The sequence below is a fragment of the Vitis riparia genome, chromosome 18, assembly GCF_004353265.1.
Source record: "Vitis riparia cultivar Riparia Gloire de Montpellier isolate 1030 chromosome 18, EGFV_Vit.rip_1.0, whole genome shotgun sequence".
Classification (NCBI taxonomy): Eukaryota; Viridiplantae; Streptophyta; class Magnoliopsida; order Vitales; family Vitaceae; genus Vitis; species Vitis riparia.
In genome coordinates, this window is record NC_048448.1 from 22,153,425 (window position 1) to 22,172,991 (window position 19,567).

Consider the following 19,567-nt stretch of genomic DNA (forward strand, 5'->3'; position numbering starts at 1 on the left):
AGGAAACATTCTCTCCTATCATGGACGCAATCACATTTTGTTTCTTAATTAATTTGGTAGTCCCAGAAGGACTAGATATGTGTCTCGTGAATGTTATTACAGTATATTTATATGGATCCATGGATAATGATATATACATGAAAATCCCTTAAAGATTTAAATTGCTTGAAGCAAATTGTACAAAGCCTCGTAGCATGTACTCAATCAAGTTACAACAATCCTTGTACGGATTAAAGCACTCTGGATGCATGTGGTACAATCGCCTTAGCGAATACTTGCTAAAAGAAGGGTATATGAATAATCTTATATACCCATGCATCTTCATTAAGAAATCAGAAACCGGATTTGCAATTATTGCAATGTATGTTGATGACTTAAATCTTATTAGAACTCCTGAAGAGCTCACAAGAACAACAAATTACTTGAAAAAGGAATTTGAGATGAAAGATCTTGGAAAAACAAAATTTTATCTTTGCCTATAGATCGAGCATTTTCAAAATGGAGTTTTAGTACATCAATCAACATACATTAAGAAACTTTTGAAGCATTTTTATATGGATAAAGCGCATTATTTAAGTTCTCCAATGGTTGTCGGATCACTTGATGTGAAAAATGACCCATTTTGACCTTGCGAAAAAAGATGAAGAATTACTTGGTCTTGAAGTACCATATCTTAGTGCTATTGGTGTACTTATATATCTTTCCAATTGTATACGTCCAAACATTGCTTTTTCTGTCAATTTATTAGCAAGATATAGTTCCGCTCCAACTCGAAGATATTGAAATGGTATCAAACATATATTGCGTTATCTTTGTGGAATTACTAGTATGGGTCTATTTTACTCAAGGGAATCAAAGCAACAATTGCTTAGATATGCAGATGCAGAGTATCTTTCAAATCTATATAAAGGTAAGTCACAAACATGGTATGTGTTTAATTACAATAGTACTGCTATCTCATGGAGATCTATCAAACAAACAATGGTGGTTACATCATCAAATCATTTAGATTTTCTTGCAATTCATGAAGCAAATCGTGAATGTGTATGACTAAGGTCAATGATCCAACATATACAAGAAACATGTGGACTACCTTCCATCAGAAGCAATGCAACCAAGTTACATGAAGATAATGTTGTTTGTATTGCACAAATTAAAGGAGGATTCATAAAAGGTGATAGAACTAAGCATATCTCCCTAAATTCTTCTATATTCATGAGCTCCAAAAGAAAGGTGAGATCGATGTTCAACAGATTCGGTCATGCAATAATCTAGCAGATCTATTCACAAAGGCGTTACCTTCGACCGCATTGAAAAGTTAATGTATGACTTTGGAATGCGAAGATTGAGAGATCTACCATTTGAAATGTTGAAAAAATCATAATCATGTTTACATGAGGGGGAGAATGATAATATGGATATACCGCACTCTTTTTTCCTTCATCTAGGTTTTTGTCCCATTGGGTTTTACCAACAAGGTTTTTAACGAGGCAGTTATAGTAATCCAAAAGAATGTTGTACTCTTTTTCCTTCACTAGGGTTTTTCCCATAGAGTTTTTCCTAGTAAGGTTTTAATGGGGCATATTCTTATGATCATCCAAAAAGGAGTGTTGTAAAATATGAGATTTTGTACCACTCTGGTAACTTGTGGATGATCATCCATAAATATCTTTTGTAACTCTTTATAAAAGGGAAAGACCCCTAATTAAATTTAAGAGTTTTTTCATGCATTCTATTCTCTTCCTACATTCTAATTTCTCTTTCTTGTTTTCTTCTCCTTTCACTTTATAATTTTACAACATGTTTGATTAATTCCTTTTGTTTTTTAACTCCATGTTGGGTTCTTGAAAAAAAAAATAATAATAAAGAGGAAAAAAAATAAAAAGAAAATAAAAAATAGATTTTAATAACTTATTTTCACATTTTTTTTAAATTGATTTTTTTCAATATAAAAATTAAATAATTTTAAAATGTATTAGTTCATAATTAATTCTAATTACATCTTATTTTATTCATATCTTTTACTTTTTCTTTAGTATTTTTTTTTTCTTAACATATGTTTTTCTAATGTGTGGAAAATATGAAAAGTAAATAAATATAATTAATATTAATTAGAAAGTTATATATTTTAAAATTAATTTTTATATAAAGAAATTAAAATAAATGAAACATGTTTGAAATAATTTACAAAAATAATTTATTATCTTTCAATTTCCTTTATTTTTTTTCCTTGTTTCTCTAATTTTTTTAGCATTTTTTTTCAAATTTCTCGAAACCAAACATACTAACAGTAAATATAACAAAAGAAAATCATTCTCCTTATAATTTGTTTTCCTTCAAACAAAAAATTAACTTCTTGAAATCACAGAAGCAATTCCTTGAAATCAGTGGATAAATATTGGCATGGTAGGTGGGTGAAGCCACAGGTGTGGATAGGGTTATTCCATTTTAAACTAGGTGGGTGTTTATTAGAAAACCTAGTCAAACTCAACCTTGAGGTCTGGATGCCAACCTCATCACCAAAATTAATTTCAATTCCCTGCTTACCTAATCATCTGCTGTATTAAAAAGGCTAATGTTCTGATTGATGTTTGATGTTTTAGAAAACTCCTAATGTGCATAATTCTAAATAAAAATAATAATCAATATTATCATATGTGTATATATGGATATTTGAGATTTGAGACCTTTATTTCATCTGTACATTCTATGCCTTGTCTTACCAGAAGAACCTCCCTCTAAATTTTTTGGTTCTTACTTTGGGACTTGGTAGTGGAAAATGAATCCTTCCATAAAAATGAAAAAAAAAAAAAATAGAAAAAAAGGCACATAGTCACCACAGAGACAGGAGAACCAAAATACTATAAACGGTGCTAAGGGAACATTCCGATCGACGTGCCATTTTTGCCTTGTAGATAGTTCTCGATTTGTACCAGTACCTGACCAAAGAGCCAATGAGTGGTATAAGATTAGGCAAGCACAGCAGTACAGTAGAAACGGAGACTTAAAAAGGATTTTCCAAAGCTTATCTGATTTGTTAAGCATTTTTACTAGAGGAGGCTGCATTGTGTTGCGGGTTGTGTGGATTGTGTTTGCAGGATAACAGTGGTAAAGAAAAGTATTCAAGTGTTAAAGGAAGACGAAGAGAGACCTCCATTGCTATAGCAGCAGGCGTGATATCAGATATGTCTTCAAGACCCAACCTCGCAGCAATATCTGGAAAAAGACAAGGTTCCTCAGCACTCGCATACATTCACAGAACAGAACTTGGTTCGATGATTAAATTTCATGCCTCAACATCCTACCATGTTGCATTCATCTAGGTCTTGGGTGTCATAGGACATTTCATAAGCCTTAAATCATTGTTCCAAATGTTCTCTGAATTCATCTTGGTTCGACAATTAATATAGATGGAACCTTTACACCTAAACATTGATGGCCTTTCTAAGTAGCTAAAGATCAAACGATAGGCTGTCTTCGAATTGTTCCAAGAAAGCAAAGGAAGCCAATAAGCGGCCCGCAACACAACTAGGTCCTATATTCCCCACATTCATTTCATTATAGCATTATATCAATAGTAATTGCAGGGCAAAGAAAAGAGTTGTTCTTTTCAAGCCATCTCCAAATTCCACTTTTCCCACAACTGAAAAGCAATCATGTCTACCAACATTCAATGGGAAATAATGAAAGAGCATAGAAGACGAGATCAAGAACAAGTCAAACTGCACATAAGAAGACATACGCTGAAGAGAGACTGTAGCATCAGCATTGGCATAGGCCTCAGTTCTCTTTTTTGAAAGGGTAAATAGTCCAACAAAAGCCTGCAGAGAAGTTGAGGAAAATGTCAAAACCAGTACTCAAATTTTAGAGCTGTTTCTGACTCGCTATGATTCTTTGTCAAACAAGAAAAAATAAAGGAATTAATAATTATTCTGGTGGAAAGGTCGTATAGTAAAATGGAATTGGTAACCACCTTTGTGTAAGCATCGCCTGATTCAAAATGCAGAAGAGGGCGAGAATCAGTTCCTACAGCAGCAATTCTCCTTGCCAATGCGTCCAAAGGTACATCCAAGAAGACAGAGACTCCCTGCTTCATATATTTCCTGAAAATTCAATAAATAAGAACAGAGCTCATTTAACAACCAATAAATAAAATATAGATGATAAAACGTCAAACATTCATTTTTAAGATATCTACAACCCCAGGATACCAGTTGATTGGGCGGACCACTGCACCACCACCTGTGGCAACAACTTGCTTGGGAATTGAAGCCAACTTCCGCAATGCCTCACTCTAAAGAATAGAAATTATTAGTTTCTGCATCAAACAACTACACCAATAGGAAAATCAACTCAAAATCAAAATTACACATAAGATCATATTTCTCAAAAAGAACATAATGATTGTCAGTAACATAGGTAGTGCATGCATTGCCTTTATTAAACAATTCTATAGCTGAAGGAGACTGCAGGAAGGGTTTCCCCAAAAAAGTGTCTCCAGAGGCCCCTCCTGATGAAACAAATTAGTTTATATTCGGAAGGATACTCTGTCAGTTCTAAAAGTAGCAAGGGGTCATGTCAACCCACCAATTCCATTTTGAAACCTAGGACTGTAGTTAATTGCGTTCATGAAGTAGTAAGACTTCTGACCTCCTAACCTCGAAAGAAGCAGCATCTATAGTACCTTGTAAGTGTGTTCTGAAATTACAATTGTTCTTTAGCTATATTAGCATTATGAATGAAAGTTTTTGCAGAAACTTTTTTAAAATAAAAAATAATAATAGCTTAATCTTAGAATATTTCCCCACAACTCTTCTTTAGATTTGCTTGCTTCTTTATAGTATCAAACCGTATTCAAAAGTCTTGTTTTAGGCTTGTGAACTGCTCCAGTTTGATATCATGTTTAAGGTTGATAAACTAACTTCCCGGATGAATCAGGCCCAAGGACATAATCAATGCATACAACATGCCATGCCAATCCCTCTCTAGACAATGATGATGTGGAACAATGAAGGATATGAGTTTCTTACTCAGCAAATAATACAATTAGAAACCCTGACTCCAGAGGAGGAAGATGAAGGATTGGAAGGCGACCTTGATGACCTGTTTCATGCTTTTGCCCCATGTAGAGGGCCCCGTGTACAAGATGACCAAATGGGGGAGATGACTATTAAGCTTGAAACACCAACATTCAATAGAGTTCCACAAGCTGAGGAACTCAGTGATTGGCCAAGCATAGGTGAAAGAATTTTCAACTTCAAAGAAATACTCAAATGATAAGAAAGTCAAGCTAGTTGACACCAAATTAAAGTGTAGAGTTTCTACTACCAGGAACAATCGAGTTAACATGGGAAGGAAAGGCAAAGATTAATGGTTGGGAAAAAAATGAAGCAGAAACTAAAGGAGAACTTTCTATCATCTAATTATGTCTGAAACCTTAGTCAATGTCTACATACTGTTAAAACAAGGGAAATGTCCTTAATCTCTGTGTGTTTTGGTTGATGTCAAAAGCATACTAGCATGGTTAGGTTGTAGAAAAGCAACAAAATAGACATGAAATCTGGGCAGGAGCTGAACTGCAAACTTCAAAAAATTTCTTTTGGCACACCAAAGAGTAATTCTCAAACACAAAGGAGGAGTAGAACAGCCTCATATATGGCCAGAAGCTCCTTCCCATTCAGTTGCTGCAGTTGGAAAATATACCAATGCCTCAAGGTTCAGTGAAGATTCAAAACCAGAGAAGTGGGTTTAATTTTCATTGCTTCAATTTTGGTGATCAAGACCATGTGTTCTGAAAAAACTTGCTAGTGGAGGAAGACCTCCTAGGGATAAGAGACATAGGGCTAAAGAGAGCCAAAAAAGGATCTTTCATGTATAATCCTGCATAATCTTTGGGACTGTAGGCAAGCCTCTAGTGGTTGTTTGGCATGGAATAACAACTATGATTAAGACAACGTGCCTATATGATCATTAGAAAGAAAATAGTCAATAGGAGGGCAATGAAAGCATTTTGTATTGTAGTTCTAGTGAGGCGCTGATTATTCAAAGAAGTTTGCTGCTGCCAAATCAAGAAACCAAGGCATATTGGCTTCCAATCAACATCTTCCACACCACACACAAAGTTTGTGCAAGATAGCCAAACTATTATCAATAATGGAGTTGTGAGGAAGTTATTTCTTAAAAAGTGATCATGTGGTTTGGTCTTTCTTGCTTTCAGTTGTAGGTATGATGGGTTTCAGGGAGAAATGGCTTCGGTGGATGCGATGGTGTATCTCCACCTAGTTTTTCTATTCTGGTCAATGGGACTTCCTCAAGTTTCTTCCAAAGTTCTAAGGGTTTAAGGCAAGGGGCGCACATATTTGTGATTGCTATGGAGGCACTTAGTTGCCTTCTACGGAGAGATGTAAAGGAGGGTTTTCTGTTGGCCTATAAGGTGAAGGGTCGAGGCGGTGAAGGGGCTCAAGTGTCTCACTTCTTGTTCGCCGATGACACTTTGGTTTTCTATGGGGCTTCTCAGGATCAAATGATGTATTTAAGTTGGACACTAATGTGGTTTGAGGCCATTTCGGGGTTGAGAATTAATTTGGATAAGAGCAAGTTAATCCCACTGGGATGTGTGGAAAACACAGAGGCTCTAGCTGCAGAACTTGGTTGCAAGAATGGGAGTCTTCCATCCTCTTATTTTGGATTGTCGTTGGGTGCATTCTTATAAATCCTTGGCTGCTTAGGATGGAGTGGAGGAGAGGTTTCGAAAGAAATTGGCAAGGTGGAAGAGCCAATACATCTCCAAATGAGGGAGGATCACCTTGATTCAGAGCACTTTTGCTAGCTTACCCATTTATTTCATGTTTGTGCTTTCTTTATCTAAGAATGTCAAATTGAGGTTAGAGCAGATTCAGAGGGATTTTTTGTAGGGAGGTGGGGCTCTTGAGCAGAAACCTCATCTTGTTAGGTGGGCGTTGGTTTGCTTAGACAAAAGCAAAGGGGGGTGGGGGTAAAGTGTCTCTCTACTCTAAATAAGGTGCTTTTATGCAAATGGAGTTAGACGTTTGCAAATGAGAGAGAAGCCTTTTGGAATCAAGTGATAAGGGAAAGTATGGGGAGGAGTAAGGGGGTTGGTGTTACAAGGAAGTGAGGGATGGGTATGGTGTGCAGTTGTGGAAAGCAATTAGTAGGCTCTCTTTTGTGGTGGGTAATGGTCAAAGGGTGAAATTTTGGGATAGATGGTGTGGGGCTGCACCTTTTCGTGTTTTATTTCCAACTTTATTTGCTCTAGTTGTTTCCAAGAACGCTTGGGTGAAAGATGTGTAGAGTTCCACTAAGGGAGGGGGGAGTTGGAGCCTCCAATTCTCTAAACCTTTCAATGATTGGGAGGTGGATGAGGTGCACAGTTTTTTACTGGGCCTCAATGAAAAGAGTGTTTAGCGGGATGTGGAAGATATGATGCTTTGGATAGAGACTAAATGTGGGAAGTTTTCTGTTAAGTCTCTCTACAAAGCCTTAGTTTCAAGCCCTCCAGTCTCTTTTCCATCAAATGTTATTTGGAAAGCTTGTGTGCAACCCAAAGTGAGTTGTTTTAGGTGGGAAGCAACATGGGGAAAAGCTCTAACTTTGGACCAACTTCAAAAAAGAGGATGGCCTTTAGCGAATAGATGCTACCTTTGCCAATTGCATGAAGAATTGATAGATCACATCCTCCTCCATTGTGCTAAGACAAGGACTTTATGGACATTGTTTTTCTCTCTCTTTGGGGTGCAATGGGTGCTACTAGCCACAGTTAAGGCAACGCTTTTGAGCTAAGACAGGTCCTTTGTGGGAAAAAAGATAAAGAAAGTTTGGAGAGTAGACCCCTTATATATTTTTTAGACGGTTTGGAAGGTAAGAAACAGAATTGCATTTGAAGATGATATATTGTCCATCCAAAGACTTAAGAGTTCTTTTCTTTTCTTTCTTTGGTCAGAGACAAAATTATTCATAAAAGATGGTCCTTCGACTTTAGTTGGTTTCATTGATTGGGTGGGTTCTCGTTGAGTTGGGGTTTTTCTTACTCCTTCATGTTTGACTGTTGTTTGTTCCAGCTGGGGCGGGGGGAAGTGTTTCTACTTTGTATACTTTGAGTCGTTTTGGTGGCTCTTTTCAATACAATTTTATCTCTTTTATTTATCAAAAAAAAATTCTTAAAAAGTGAGAAAAGTTACAGTGACAACAAGGGAAGTAAATAAAAGGGCATTTTTTTATTATGTTCATCACCCTATGATGATCCTTTTAACTTCATTTCTTATAACTCATTTCTTTAATAATTCATTAGAAAATTGGTCATAAATCACTTTGCAAAGTTTTGCTACTGCTTGAATAGACATGAAAACGAAGTTGGGCAAGTTTAACATTCATGATCACTTACAAGACAAGATGTTGTTTTGGAAGTAAAACCAAATATGAAGACATATATGTTTGTGATAGAGTTATGAGAGATCAACAAAGCATCATAGATAGAAATATTATCAGGTCCTGGTGAACAGAGCTTTAGCAACTTTCAATGTGGGAAACTTTTCTTCAGACCATAAGATGATAACAACTTCAGGATGAATTTAAAAACAACAAGGGATGACTGATGCAGCCAGCTAACTAATTAATATTCGGGATGACATTTTTGTCCTTGTCAATTTTGTAAAATTCACAAATAAAAATGTTCTTTTATTAAGTTCAGTTTGGAACTTAGGATTGGAGTTATTATGGTCAGCAAATCTAAATAGAGCTTTCACCACCTAGCCACAAGAAGGAGCAACATTTATGTAACCTTTTAAGTATGTTTTAGAATTAAAAGTATTATAACTATATTAGCATTTTGAATCAAAGTTTTGCAGCATCATTTGTGAAACAAATAAATAAATACTTTACGCTGAAGTGGGTTTGTTTTCCTTCATGATCTAGAGATGTGTTTGAAGACTTCTTTTAGACTTGTGAACTGCTTCACCTCCTAGTACCAAAATCTACCGAGGCCTAATGTATTGAGCTCTAAGTAGGGAGAGGGACTTGTTTCTTTTTTCTCTCTTCCTTTTTATTTGCCTTTTGGGGCTTTTTGTAAATGTTATGTGTACTTTAGTGCACTCGTCTTCTAGGCACTACTACTATATTTGTTGTTTTATCAAAATAATAAGTGAATACATTGTCAATAGAAATATGGACCATATTGTGATATATCCATAAAATTTCAATAGACAAAAGGTGGAGAGAATAATAACATAATATGGAAGGTCTCAAAATAAGATATTCTCTCCTATCATAATATGGAAGGTGTCAAAATGAGATATTTTCTCCAACAAGTTCTATTATGTGATAATATTGAAGTGCAAGGAAAGGGTTTTAACAATTAATCAACTGTTAAAAGAAGGAAGATTCTTCTGAATTTGTGTTGTAAATTTAAGGAGGATAAAAACATGCCAAACCATCTCTAGCTGCACTATTGGTTACTCTAAAATTGCCATTGAGTGAGTGGTGCCTAGATCAACTGCAAAGGTGTTTGATAGTTGGCCTAGGAGTTCAAGTCAAAGGACTAGGAAGGTCGTCTTGAGAATAGAGCTATAAGGGGTGAAAAGACCTCTTTCCTAAATTTTATGGTCTCAACTCTAGGTGTTTAGTTGGGCCTTTTTTTTTTTTTTTTTTTTTTTGCTTCTTTTTACTTTAAATAAGAAAATTGTCTTAATAGAAAAAAAAAATGAAATTTTTTAATTTTTCTTTAATGGAAAGCCCTTTTTCTCTTTTATCTTTTCAACATTTAACTTCTACAATACACAAACCCAACTTCTCACTCAAAATAAAACTAATTAATTCTTGATTTAAAATTAATTCTTGATTTAAAATTAAATCAAAATACACAAAATTTCATGCAATTTGATTGAGAAATGAATTTAGCATAAATTATCAAAACTGTCATCAAGAAAAAACGAATATACTGACATAAGTACTATTTTTTACTATTTTGCCTCTTAATGTTTAAACAAATTTAGATATAAAAGTTTTTTAGGAATCCTTACTAAAAACAAAATCAACAATATAAGAATCACTTAATTTAGATTAAGAAAAATGAATCTAAAATAAATCCAAAGATTTCAAAAATCAAAACAAAGATTCAACCACATGCATCTACTGTTTTTGTCTCATAACTCATCCATTTCTCAACAAAATCAAACTTCTTAAATTTCGGTAAATTTTTTATTATAAAACAAAAGAAACAACATTGAAATCATAAAATTTAGATCAAAAATCAATTTACTACCATTTTTCAAAGCTCAACCCCTTATAATATATAAAAACAGAATTAAATCAACTATCATTAATTCAAATGAAATTTCTCCAATTAGAATTCCACAATGTAATTCACACTCATCTAGAATCAACAATTCCAATTTGAAAAATAAAAAGTTAGGTTTTGATGTTCTCCTCCAAATTGAAAATCCAAAAATTAATAAATTAATCTCAATAATTGAATAGATATTTTAATCACAAATTCATAAATTAAAAGATGCACCAATGAGCAATCAATGAAACTTAACCTAAAAATCATTTAACATTCTCTTAGCAATCAAGCATGGTTAGAAACCCTAATTACTACCCACCAACAATCCTAAATTAATTACATAATTAATCATCATAAAATTATAATCCATTGTGGCATTTTGGGATATTTGAAATAAGTTAGATTAAATTTTTTTTGAATTATTAATTATCAAATATCATATCCTAATTAGATAAAATAATAGCATAATAAATTTTTGGGATTTGAAATAATAATATTACTATTTTTGGAGGAGAGTGTTTGAAAAACAAAGAATACACAGTAAAAATTGAGAGTTCTAAAGAATGAACTTTCAAAAAAATATCACATCTGCAGTAGACAACATAAGGAAAAATGCTGCCAGTAAATATAAATAAACTGTTCTTAGACAAACCTCATAATCTCTGAAGAATTTCTCACCACACTGATTAAAGATCTGAGACACAGATGTTCCACCTACAGCCTTCTCCACAAAAGTGTCACTGAAACACCAATATAATTGTTAATGAACATATAACAAGCTACAGTAACATTTGATTACAAATAGAATGTGCCTGTCAAGTGAACAGTTTATGGTAGTCAGTGGACCATATTGCTTGGGCACATTAAAGTGAGTGAAGTTCCTATGTGCTGCACATTTTAGAACCCTATCCTCCATAGAATATGGTCAGCACTGCTATATCTCCTTTTTGAATATTATTACTTTAGACATACAACAGAGCATGCACCATTTGTACCCACATATGAAATCAAAATATCAAGCGCCATGATAATTTTGTTACATACATGATAAATCTACAGGATGATTATACAAAATATTGCACACATTTTCAGCTGCATTTTAGATTTGTATTTAAATATATTTCTACATCACAAAACCCAACTTTTAGAGATGGCCATATACCATACTTGCACTAGATACCAATACTCATGTTCTGATGCTACTGGAAGATGCCAAGAACCAACTGACCATGCCAGATGTCCTCAATGGAGAAAGACAAACTAGATGGTAGATCCAACCTAACCACAACTGCCTCTATCCCTAGCAGTAAACCATGGCACTTGGAACCATATTTGTCACCATTTTATTAGAGGTTCCCCAGAAAACAAAACAGAGTCAAGGCTCAAACCTGTCAACAAAAGAATATCCCAGCGCTTCTGACAAGATCTTGCCCACCGTTGTTTTCCCGGATCCCATCATTCCTGAATTTCAGTCACATAGAGTTGAATCACTAGAATAAATTAAAATGTTATCTCAGAAGACAGGTTTGAGAAAGGGAACTGACCAACCAGAAATATGCAGCGCCCATTTAAATTTGAGGCAACCTCCTGCCCTTTCTTCTGTGGTTGTATCAGCAACCATTAAAATGGATGAACAAAATTGAATTATATTGACCAAAAGCTATGTTCACACTTTGAGAGCAATCAAATACAAATATATAAAAGTAAAAGTAAAAATAAAAATAAAAACTCCCCGAGCTCAAATAATTTTATTACAAAATTTAATACCTGTAACAACCAATTCCCATCAAAACAAGCATAGAAATTTCCCGATTCCACAGCAGGAGCTACAAAATGGTGACAATAGAGATTGATAATCAATTATCATACAGCATGAGGTTTCAATAAACTTGATCCAGAAAAATAATAATAATAATAACAAAATATTCAGTTACTCTGGCGTCAACAATTTTAGCTGTTTCATGGCAAGGTGATCCTGGAACCCCTTGAAGCCATAAAAATTTAGCAAATACATAAATACAGTACATACCCACAAGCACAAAACCTCAGAAAGAACAGAAAAAACAAAATGGAAAGTCAATTTAGTGTTATAAAAAAAAATTAAAAAAAAAAACCCTTAAATTACGGAATGATGTAGTGGATTATCTCAACCAAGATTAAGAAATCAAATAGCAATCAGAGTTTAAATACACAAATTTAGAAGACTAGTAATCAGATCGAATGTTACCATATTGGTAATTAAAAGATCTAATTCAGTAGAAGGAATTTTTTCAATTTCTACATTTATTTACCGCTTATATTAAAACAGACCAGCACATTTTTTAACGAAAATATTTTTTTCGCAAACACACCAACCCAAGCATTTCAAATACTATTTCAAAATTTCACCTACCACAAAGTGGGAAACATACACATCGTATTTTATAATAACAATACAGTTAGGCCGCGTTTGGATGCTAGGAAAATCAGAAGTAGACTCCAAATCGATATGAAGCTGAAAAAGTAACTTTTTCCGATTTTGATTGCAATGTTTGAATGTGAATGTCTCTGCCCTCTCTCTATCATACAAAAACTCACAGAGAATATTCAAACGATCACATTGAACAAAAACTCAAAACATGAATCAGATGCGACAAAAGATGTTTACAGTTCACACTGACCTTTAGAATCCTTACAGTAGTGAGATGAAATCCCCAAAGACACTCGTCTCTGCCGACTCGAACAGCTTCTCCATTGCAAACTAATCAACTTATCTCTCCGACCTCTCTGCGTTAACCCTACGATGTCGTTCAATCTCCTCCCGCTCTTCTCCGATCCAACCCACGTCAAAAACTCCAACGCCGGCATTCTCGCAAAACCTCACGCGCTTTCTCCACAGAATAAATGAATTTTCACAGAGTTCTCGATTTTCTAGCCTTCACGCTCTCATACCATAGCTGCAATATAGCACAATCGCACTACAGATCAGGATCCATACGAAAACCAATATACCGAACCTCTGTATCTGATATTTCCGACAAAAAACAAAAAACAAAAAACTTAGACAGCAACAAGCTACTAGCTTCAGCTTCGTAGATGAAGAAAAATAAGGAAAAAGATTATCATGTTTCACAGGAAACAAACAGAAAAAATGGCCCACCATCAAGGTGATGCGGCGCACAACTGAAGAGGCGAAGCAGGTGCGCATGATAGCAAAGAGAGGAAGGGAAGGGGAGGGAACTTTTTTTTGGATTTATTAATTAGCTGCCTACTGGAAGTCTGGAAGTAGGAACTGAAAATCCTTTTTCATTTTTTTGTTTTTTTAATTTCATCTTCTAATGTTTTATCGTCCGAGTTTTTCAATCTCTCGAGTGACGATATTTTGGATTCCGTTTAAGATTCTCGCTGGCGGGATGACACGTGGTGATTTCTGGATTCGAAAGTAGGCGTTATCAATGTTGTCGCCATAGGATTGAGTGACGTGGCGAGATTCTGCCGTCGATTTGAATTACGGAAACATCTCGCGTAGGTTGATTTTAGGGAAGGTCGATCTGATTATTCGGACACATTTGATCGTTTTTAATAACCGTTTTTAAGAATAATTTTTGGTATTTTTAGAAAAAATATTGTGTTGGGGAATTGAATTTTAGAAAATAATTTTTGTTCTCAAAAATTTCAAATATATATATGGTTTAGTTAATAAAAAAATTTTAGAATAAATAAAACAAAAAATATGTTTGATAGTTGTTCTTTTAATTAATAAAATATTTTCTTCTATTAACTTGATGTTGTAAATATATAAATAATTTTTATATGTATAATTCATTTAAATTAAAAAAATATTATTCTATTTTAAAATTTTTATACCAGTTATAATTATCTTAAAGGAATTATGACTTTATAACTATGTATAAGTATATTAATTTCAATAATTTAAGGAAGAAAAAAAGGCTTGCGGGTGGGGGTGTGGTGGTTAGGTGGAGTTCACCTTCGTGGAAACACAAAAAATACTAGAAAAAAAAAACACATTAAACAATCTATTTTTTGAATAGTAAAAAGAATAATGAAAACATCTTTTTATTGTTCTAAAAAAAATGGTTTTCGATAATATAAAGAATACAAAAAAAAAAACAAAAACACACCCCCTTCTCCAAACATGTTTTTAGTGTTTTTTGTTTTCAAAAACAGAAAACAGTTCTTCAAAACAACAACCAAACAAACCTTCAAATGACCAAAATGTCATTCAATTTCAAAGTCTCATTAATGGTATTATGGTAATCTGCATTACATAACCACCTATTTATTTTCTTTTGCCTCTTCTAATTGTTTTCAATAAGTTGAAAATTAAATTCTTATATGTATGGAATCATGTATATTAAAAAAAATCCCATTAATTTACTAAATTATATTAATAAATACAAATATATATATATATATATATATATATATATATATATATATATATTAAGAATTCTAAGATTTCATTTGAGGTAATAATTTTGATAAACAAAAACTTTATTAAAATAAAAAATTTGTTTCAATAAAATTACTCAAAAAGGTTTAATATATTTAACTTTGATGTTTCCTAGAAAATTAAAAAATCAAAATTTAATTAGTTTGATGGTGTTTCAATATAACAACTTACTCTCAATCGTGTAAATATTGTCTACTCTGAGCTTAAGAGACCCTTACGATTTTAAAATGCATCTACAAAGTTAAGAAAAGTTCATACTTTTATGACGTTAGAAATTTTCTCCCTATCTGTTATGAGATATCACAAATACCCACAGGGAATGTTTATTTGTTTAACCCTTTAAATCTACGAGACACAACAAGAACATTATGTTTGTAGGGGGGTTTGTAATATTCTCACATCAAGAAAAAGTTACCAAGGCTATATAAGTATAGGTTTCTCTTAACTTTATAGATGCATTTTAAAGACTTGAGAAGCCCTTTGAGCCTAAAGGAAGGGGTCATTACATTCAATTTTTAAAATATATGAAAATTTTTATTTAAAATTGTTTAAATAAGTAATAATTTTCTACTAATTTTTTAATGGTAAATTGGCATGAGTAGAAGAACTTAAAAATAACCCTTTTTTATTTATTTACTTTTATTCACTCCCTAAAACCCACTCCAAGAGCGTGACAATCATTTCACATCTCAATCCCAAAAGCTCAAATTAGAATGGTTTCCAATTTCCAAATTTTTGTTCAAAGTAATAAAATAAATAAATTATATGATCCTCAATTCTTAACTTTAAAAACTAAAGTGTTATTATCCAAATAATGCAAACGAGAATTAAATTTTAACATCTAAATAATGTTCAAAATAAAGTTTAAACCAAAATCATAACAAAGAAAAATTCTTCAACCTAGCCATCACTCCTCACCCGAACTAAGGGTACCTGAAAAATTATCAACGAAGGGAAATGAACTCTATAATCATTTTCATAAAAATGTTTGAGTTTGACATGCTAATACATTCAAAACTTTTCAACCAAAACATTTTCATATTTATGTCAAAACAGTTTCATATCAAAACTAAATCAAATACATTTAAAATATTTTTACTCTAGTTATCAAATAATAAATGATGTCCATTTAGGTAAGACTTCACAAATGAGTAGTTAACCTCAAATTTGTTTATTTTAATATTAATAAACTAAATGTCAATAATTATAACTCGTTGATTAGGATCATAAAGTCAACTATTATAACCAATTGACTAGGATTGGAAATGTCAACAATTATACCTGGTTGATTAGGGTAAAAAATATCAATAATTATAACTCGTTAACTAGGATCATATAAATCAAAGTCAAACACTTTATTTCATTAATTCGAACTTATAAAACAAAACATCATATCTCCACAATTTTTCATTTTTATTCATAAACAAAAAAAAATGTCCAAACATATTTTTCATACAAAACATATATTTAATTTATGCATAGAAATAAAAAATAATATTTTTACATATTTCAAAATACAATATAAAAAAAAATATTTTCTTTTACAAAATCTATATTAATTTCTCTTATCTCAAGAAAGCACTCAAAAATCTTGGAGAAATAATCCTCTACTCCTCCCCTAACATAACATTAAACACAACTATTAATATTGATTATTCATCTACACATAAAAATTTGACAATCCTAAAAACATTCTATTTAGTATCATTAATCCTTCCTATGCTAATGTTATTATCATTAAAAAAATCTATTTTCAATAATTTATTTCTCTTTTTTAATTTATCTAAATTAAATCTTTTAAAAATATTTAGTTGCATTAAACTAATATTACTATTATTTTATTTATTAATCTAAAAATAAATATTTTTATTTTTATTAAGTTTCAAGTCCAATACCCAATCAACCCATTACCTTCTTATTTTCAATACACGCACGAAGCCCTGAAAGTAAAGACAATCAACCTCATGTGTTTTCCCCTTATTGTTATTATAATAATAATATATTTGCATATACAATTTTTTCCATACCTAAGTCTTTTCCCAGCAACGCACCGGATCCTCCTTTTTTTTTTTTTAATCCCAAAACACTAGATAGGCCCTACACGCCTCTCATTATATATATATATATATATATACTTTTCTTCCACATCCAAAATTATAATTTATTTTCTTTTTTTAATCTATTAATTCGAATGTTCAAAATTTTCTAATCTTTATTTATAACTCTATTTATATTCATAAAATTTTCATTTTTTTGATTTAAAAATTAATTTAACAAACCCTACTCTAAATTGAAATTTTTTATAACAAACATTACTCTAAATTGAGATTTTTTAAATAATATATAAAGTATTCAAAACTAATTAACGAATATAAAATATTAATTTAAATATTAAAATCTTACCAAAAAAACTAATCTTCAATCCTAAACCTCCAAATTTTTAACCCTATATTGCTCTATATTCTCTGATCCCTCTTATTTTTATATAATAGGGTTTCCTGAATAGAGAAAATGAAAATAATCTAATTTATATCTAGGACTTTAACTATGAAAATATATTTTTATCCTAATTAAATTTATTTAACTTTTTTTTTTTTAAATTATGTTTTCACCCTTAAATTAGGTTTGGGGCGTTCAGTGGATATGATTTTTTTTAATTTATTAAACTTATAAAGTAGAAGGTTCTATTTCTTAAATATTTTCGGTTATTTTGTTTTTCCTTTGATGATTTTCATAATATTTTTCCTTATTTATTTGTTTATTTTTAACAAAATTAGTGATTAAATAAAATAAAGTTTGGCTTGGAATTTCATATAATATTCTTATTTGCAACGAAAATTAAGGGTTTGTAACCCTTATTTATTATTTTTAGAAAGAAATTTTGTTTACAAACTTAACTCTAAATATAGTTTTGTACTTTTGTTGGTACATTTGTTAGAAAGCATTTTGTTATGCAATATTCCCAATCTATTTTTCATATTTTTAATTTAAAAAAAAAAAGTGAACGAAAATTAAAAATATTTAAATTTTAAATAAATTATTTTCTAATTAATTTTCTTATTTTTCACATAAACCAATCTACAAGATCTTCACAACTTTCAATAATGTACAAATGCATTAATAATAAAAATACATATTTCTTACATGATTTAAAGTTGGTTTATAAAAGAAAATGATTTTTTGAAATATATTTTTTATGAAATTATTGTCATTGTTATTATTATTGTAACAAATATAGTAATTTTATATAATAATAAGAAAAATAAAAGTTGTGCGGACACACACACGAGTAAAATATAATTTTTTCATTATGTTTTAATTATAAGTAGAGATGTCAACTACTCACAACATTTCAATCCCACTCTAATTATTTATTTACAAGCTTGTCCCGAGTTTGAAGTGGAGCACGCGTAAGAAATTATCATACTCATCCTATTAGGAGAACAATAGGATCGATTCCTAAAAATATATCCCTCTCGATAGCATTTCTATTTGTTGAACTCAAAAACCTTTTTAAGTTAAAAGTAACATCAATATATTCTTAAAATTATATTATTGATCATAATTTTTTGTTTGAAAAATAAAAATTAAATGTTATTTGTTTTTTATTTGTAAAAATAGATTATAAGGAAAAATGATTAATTGATTAAAAGAGATGGAAAGAGTCCAAATTTATAAAACTAACATCTCTCATTTTTTTACTTTAAGAATAATCTATTTTTAACATAAATACCCTTCAAATTTTCAATTATTTACATGTATTTTTCAAGAAAAAATGGGGGCATTTTTGTCCAAAATGGATATTTTTTAGGGTGAAAAAGTTGGAGGACTAGATTTATAGATAGGAATGATATCATCCCTTCTAATAAAAAAACCCAAGAAAAAATAAGAATGAATCAACACACCTTATGAAACAAACAAAACATATTTGAATTCAAGATGTCTAAAGTCCATTACTTGAATTAACAATTTGACTTTAAAATTCAAGTCATTGAATAATGAGCCAACAATGTGTGGAGAGGAGAGGCTGAATAGTGTTGGGTGGTTGGTGGGATGGTAGTTAGAGCCAAGGGTTGTGCTCCACTCTACCATTATACAAAATCAAATATCCTCAAGTCAACCAAAGGAAGTTACATGATACGTTATTCTTAGACTTGATCTTCTCTTTTATCTTTATTGAGATTATTGACTTATATATTCCTAGAATTAAGCACTAATTTTATTGATTTTAAATTCCTTTAATTGAGTATTTAGGTCAATTTACTTTGTATAACTAAGTTGAGTTTCTATATATTTTCTCATCAACGTAAGACAAATTATCAAGGAAAATAATAAAATTCTGAAAGTTTTTTTTACAGTATTAAGATTATTTAGTAAAATTAACTTAAATTTTATTTTAAATCATCAAATTGACCTATTTATTCTTGTTAATTTTAACTCATATTTATTATCATTAATTTTAAGCAATAAATTTATTTACAAAACATCCTTATTTAAAGTATTATAAAATAAATAAGATAATCATAAAATATTTGTTATGAAAAATGAATCATGGATGTGGATGATGTGTGTCACAATAGTGTCATGACATGTGTCAATAATTATAAATTGTTTATTATAAAAAATGAGTCAAATATGTGAAATCATAAGTTTAATATATTCTTACCAGTACAAGTAAACAAGACAAAAATGATTTGAAAAAAGAAAAAGAAAAAAAACGTGTTCGATATTATTTTAAAGTGTTTTTAGTGGAAGCGTTTTATTTGAAAGTATTTATAGAATAATCATCTATCTAAGTGTTTTTTCAGAAAATATTA

General features: G+C 31.2%; 1 protein-coding gene across 2 annotated transcripts; it reads right to left on the minus strand.

The window, feature by feature from the left end:
- Positions 1-2,616: 2,616 nt before the first annotated feature.
- LOC117907973 (shikimate kinase 3, chloroplastic-like) lies at positions 2,617-13,528 on the minus strand. 2 transcript variants are annotated; one of them, XM_034821664.1, is made up of 11 exons: positions 13,437-13,528; positions 12,958-13,233; positions 12,065-12,123; positions 11,842-11,893; positions 11,686-11,758; positions 10,950-11,037; positions 4,212-4,294; positions 3,974-4,103; positions 3,743-3,821; positions 3,152-3,216; positions 2,617-2,939 (listed from the first exon to the last, which is right to left on the minus strand). In XM_034821664.1, exons 2-11 carry the CDS (start codon positions 13,142-13,144, stop codon positions 2,874-2,876), a joined length of 882 nt encoding a protein of 293 aa, XP_034677555.1. In that variant the 5' UTR covers positions 13,145-13,233; positions 13,437-13,528; the 3' UTR covers positions 2,617-2,873. The 2 variants fall into 2 exon arrangements, with proteins under 2 accessions (XP_034677555.1, XP_034677554.1); XM_034821663.1 differs by having other exon boundaries at positions 11,842-11,896.
- Positions 13,529-19,567: the final 6,039 nt, after the last annotated feature.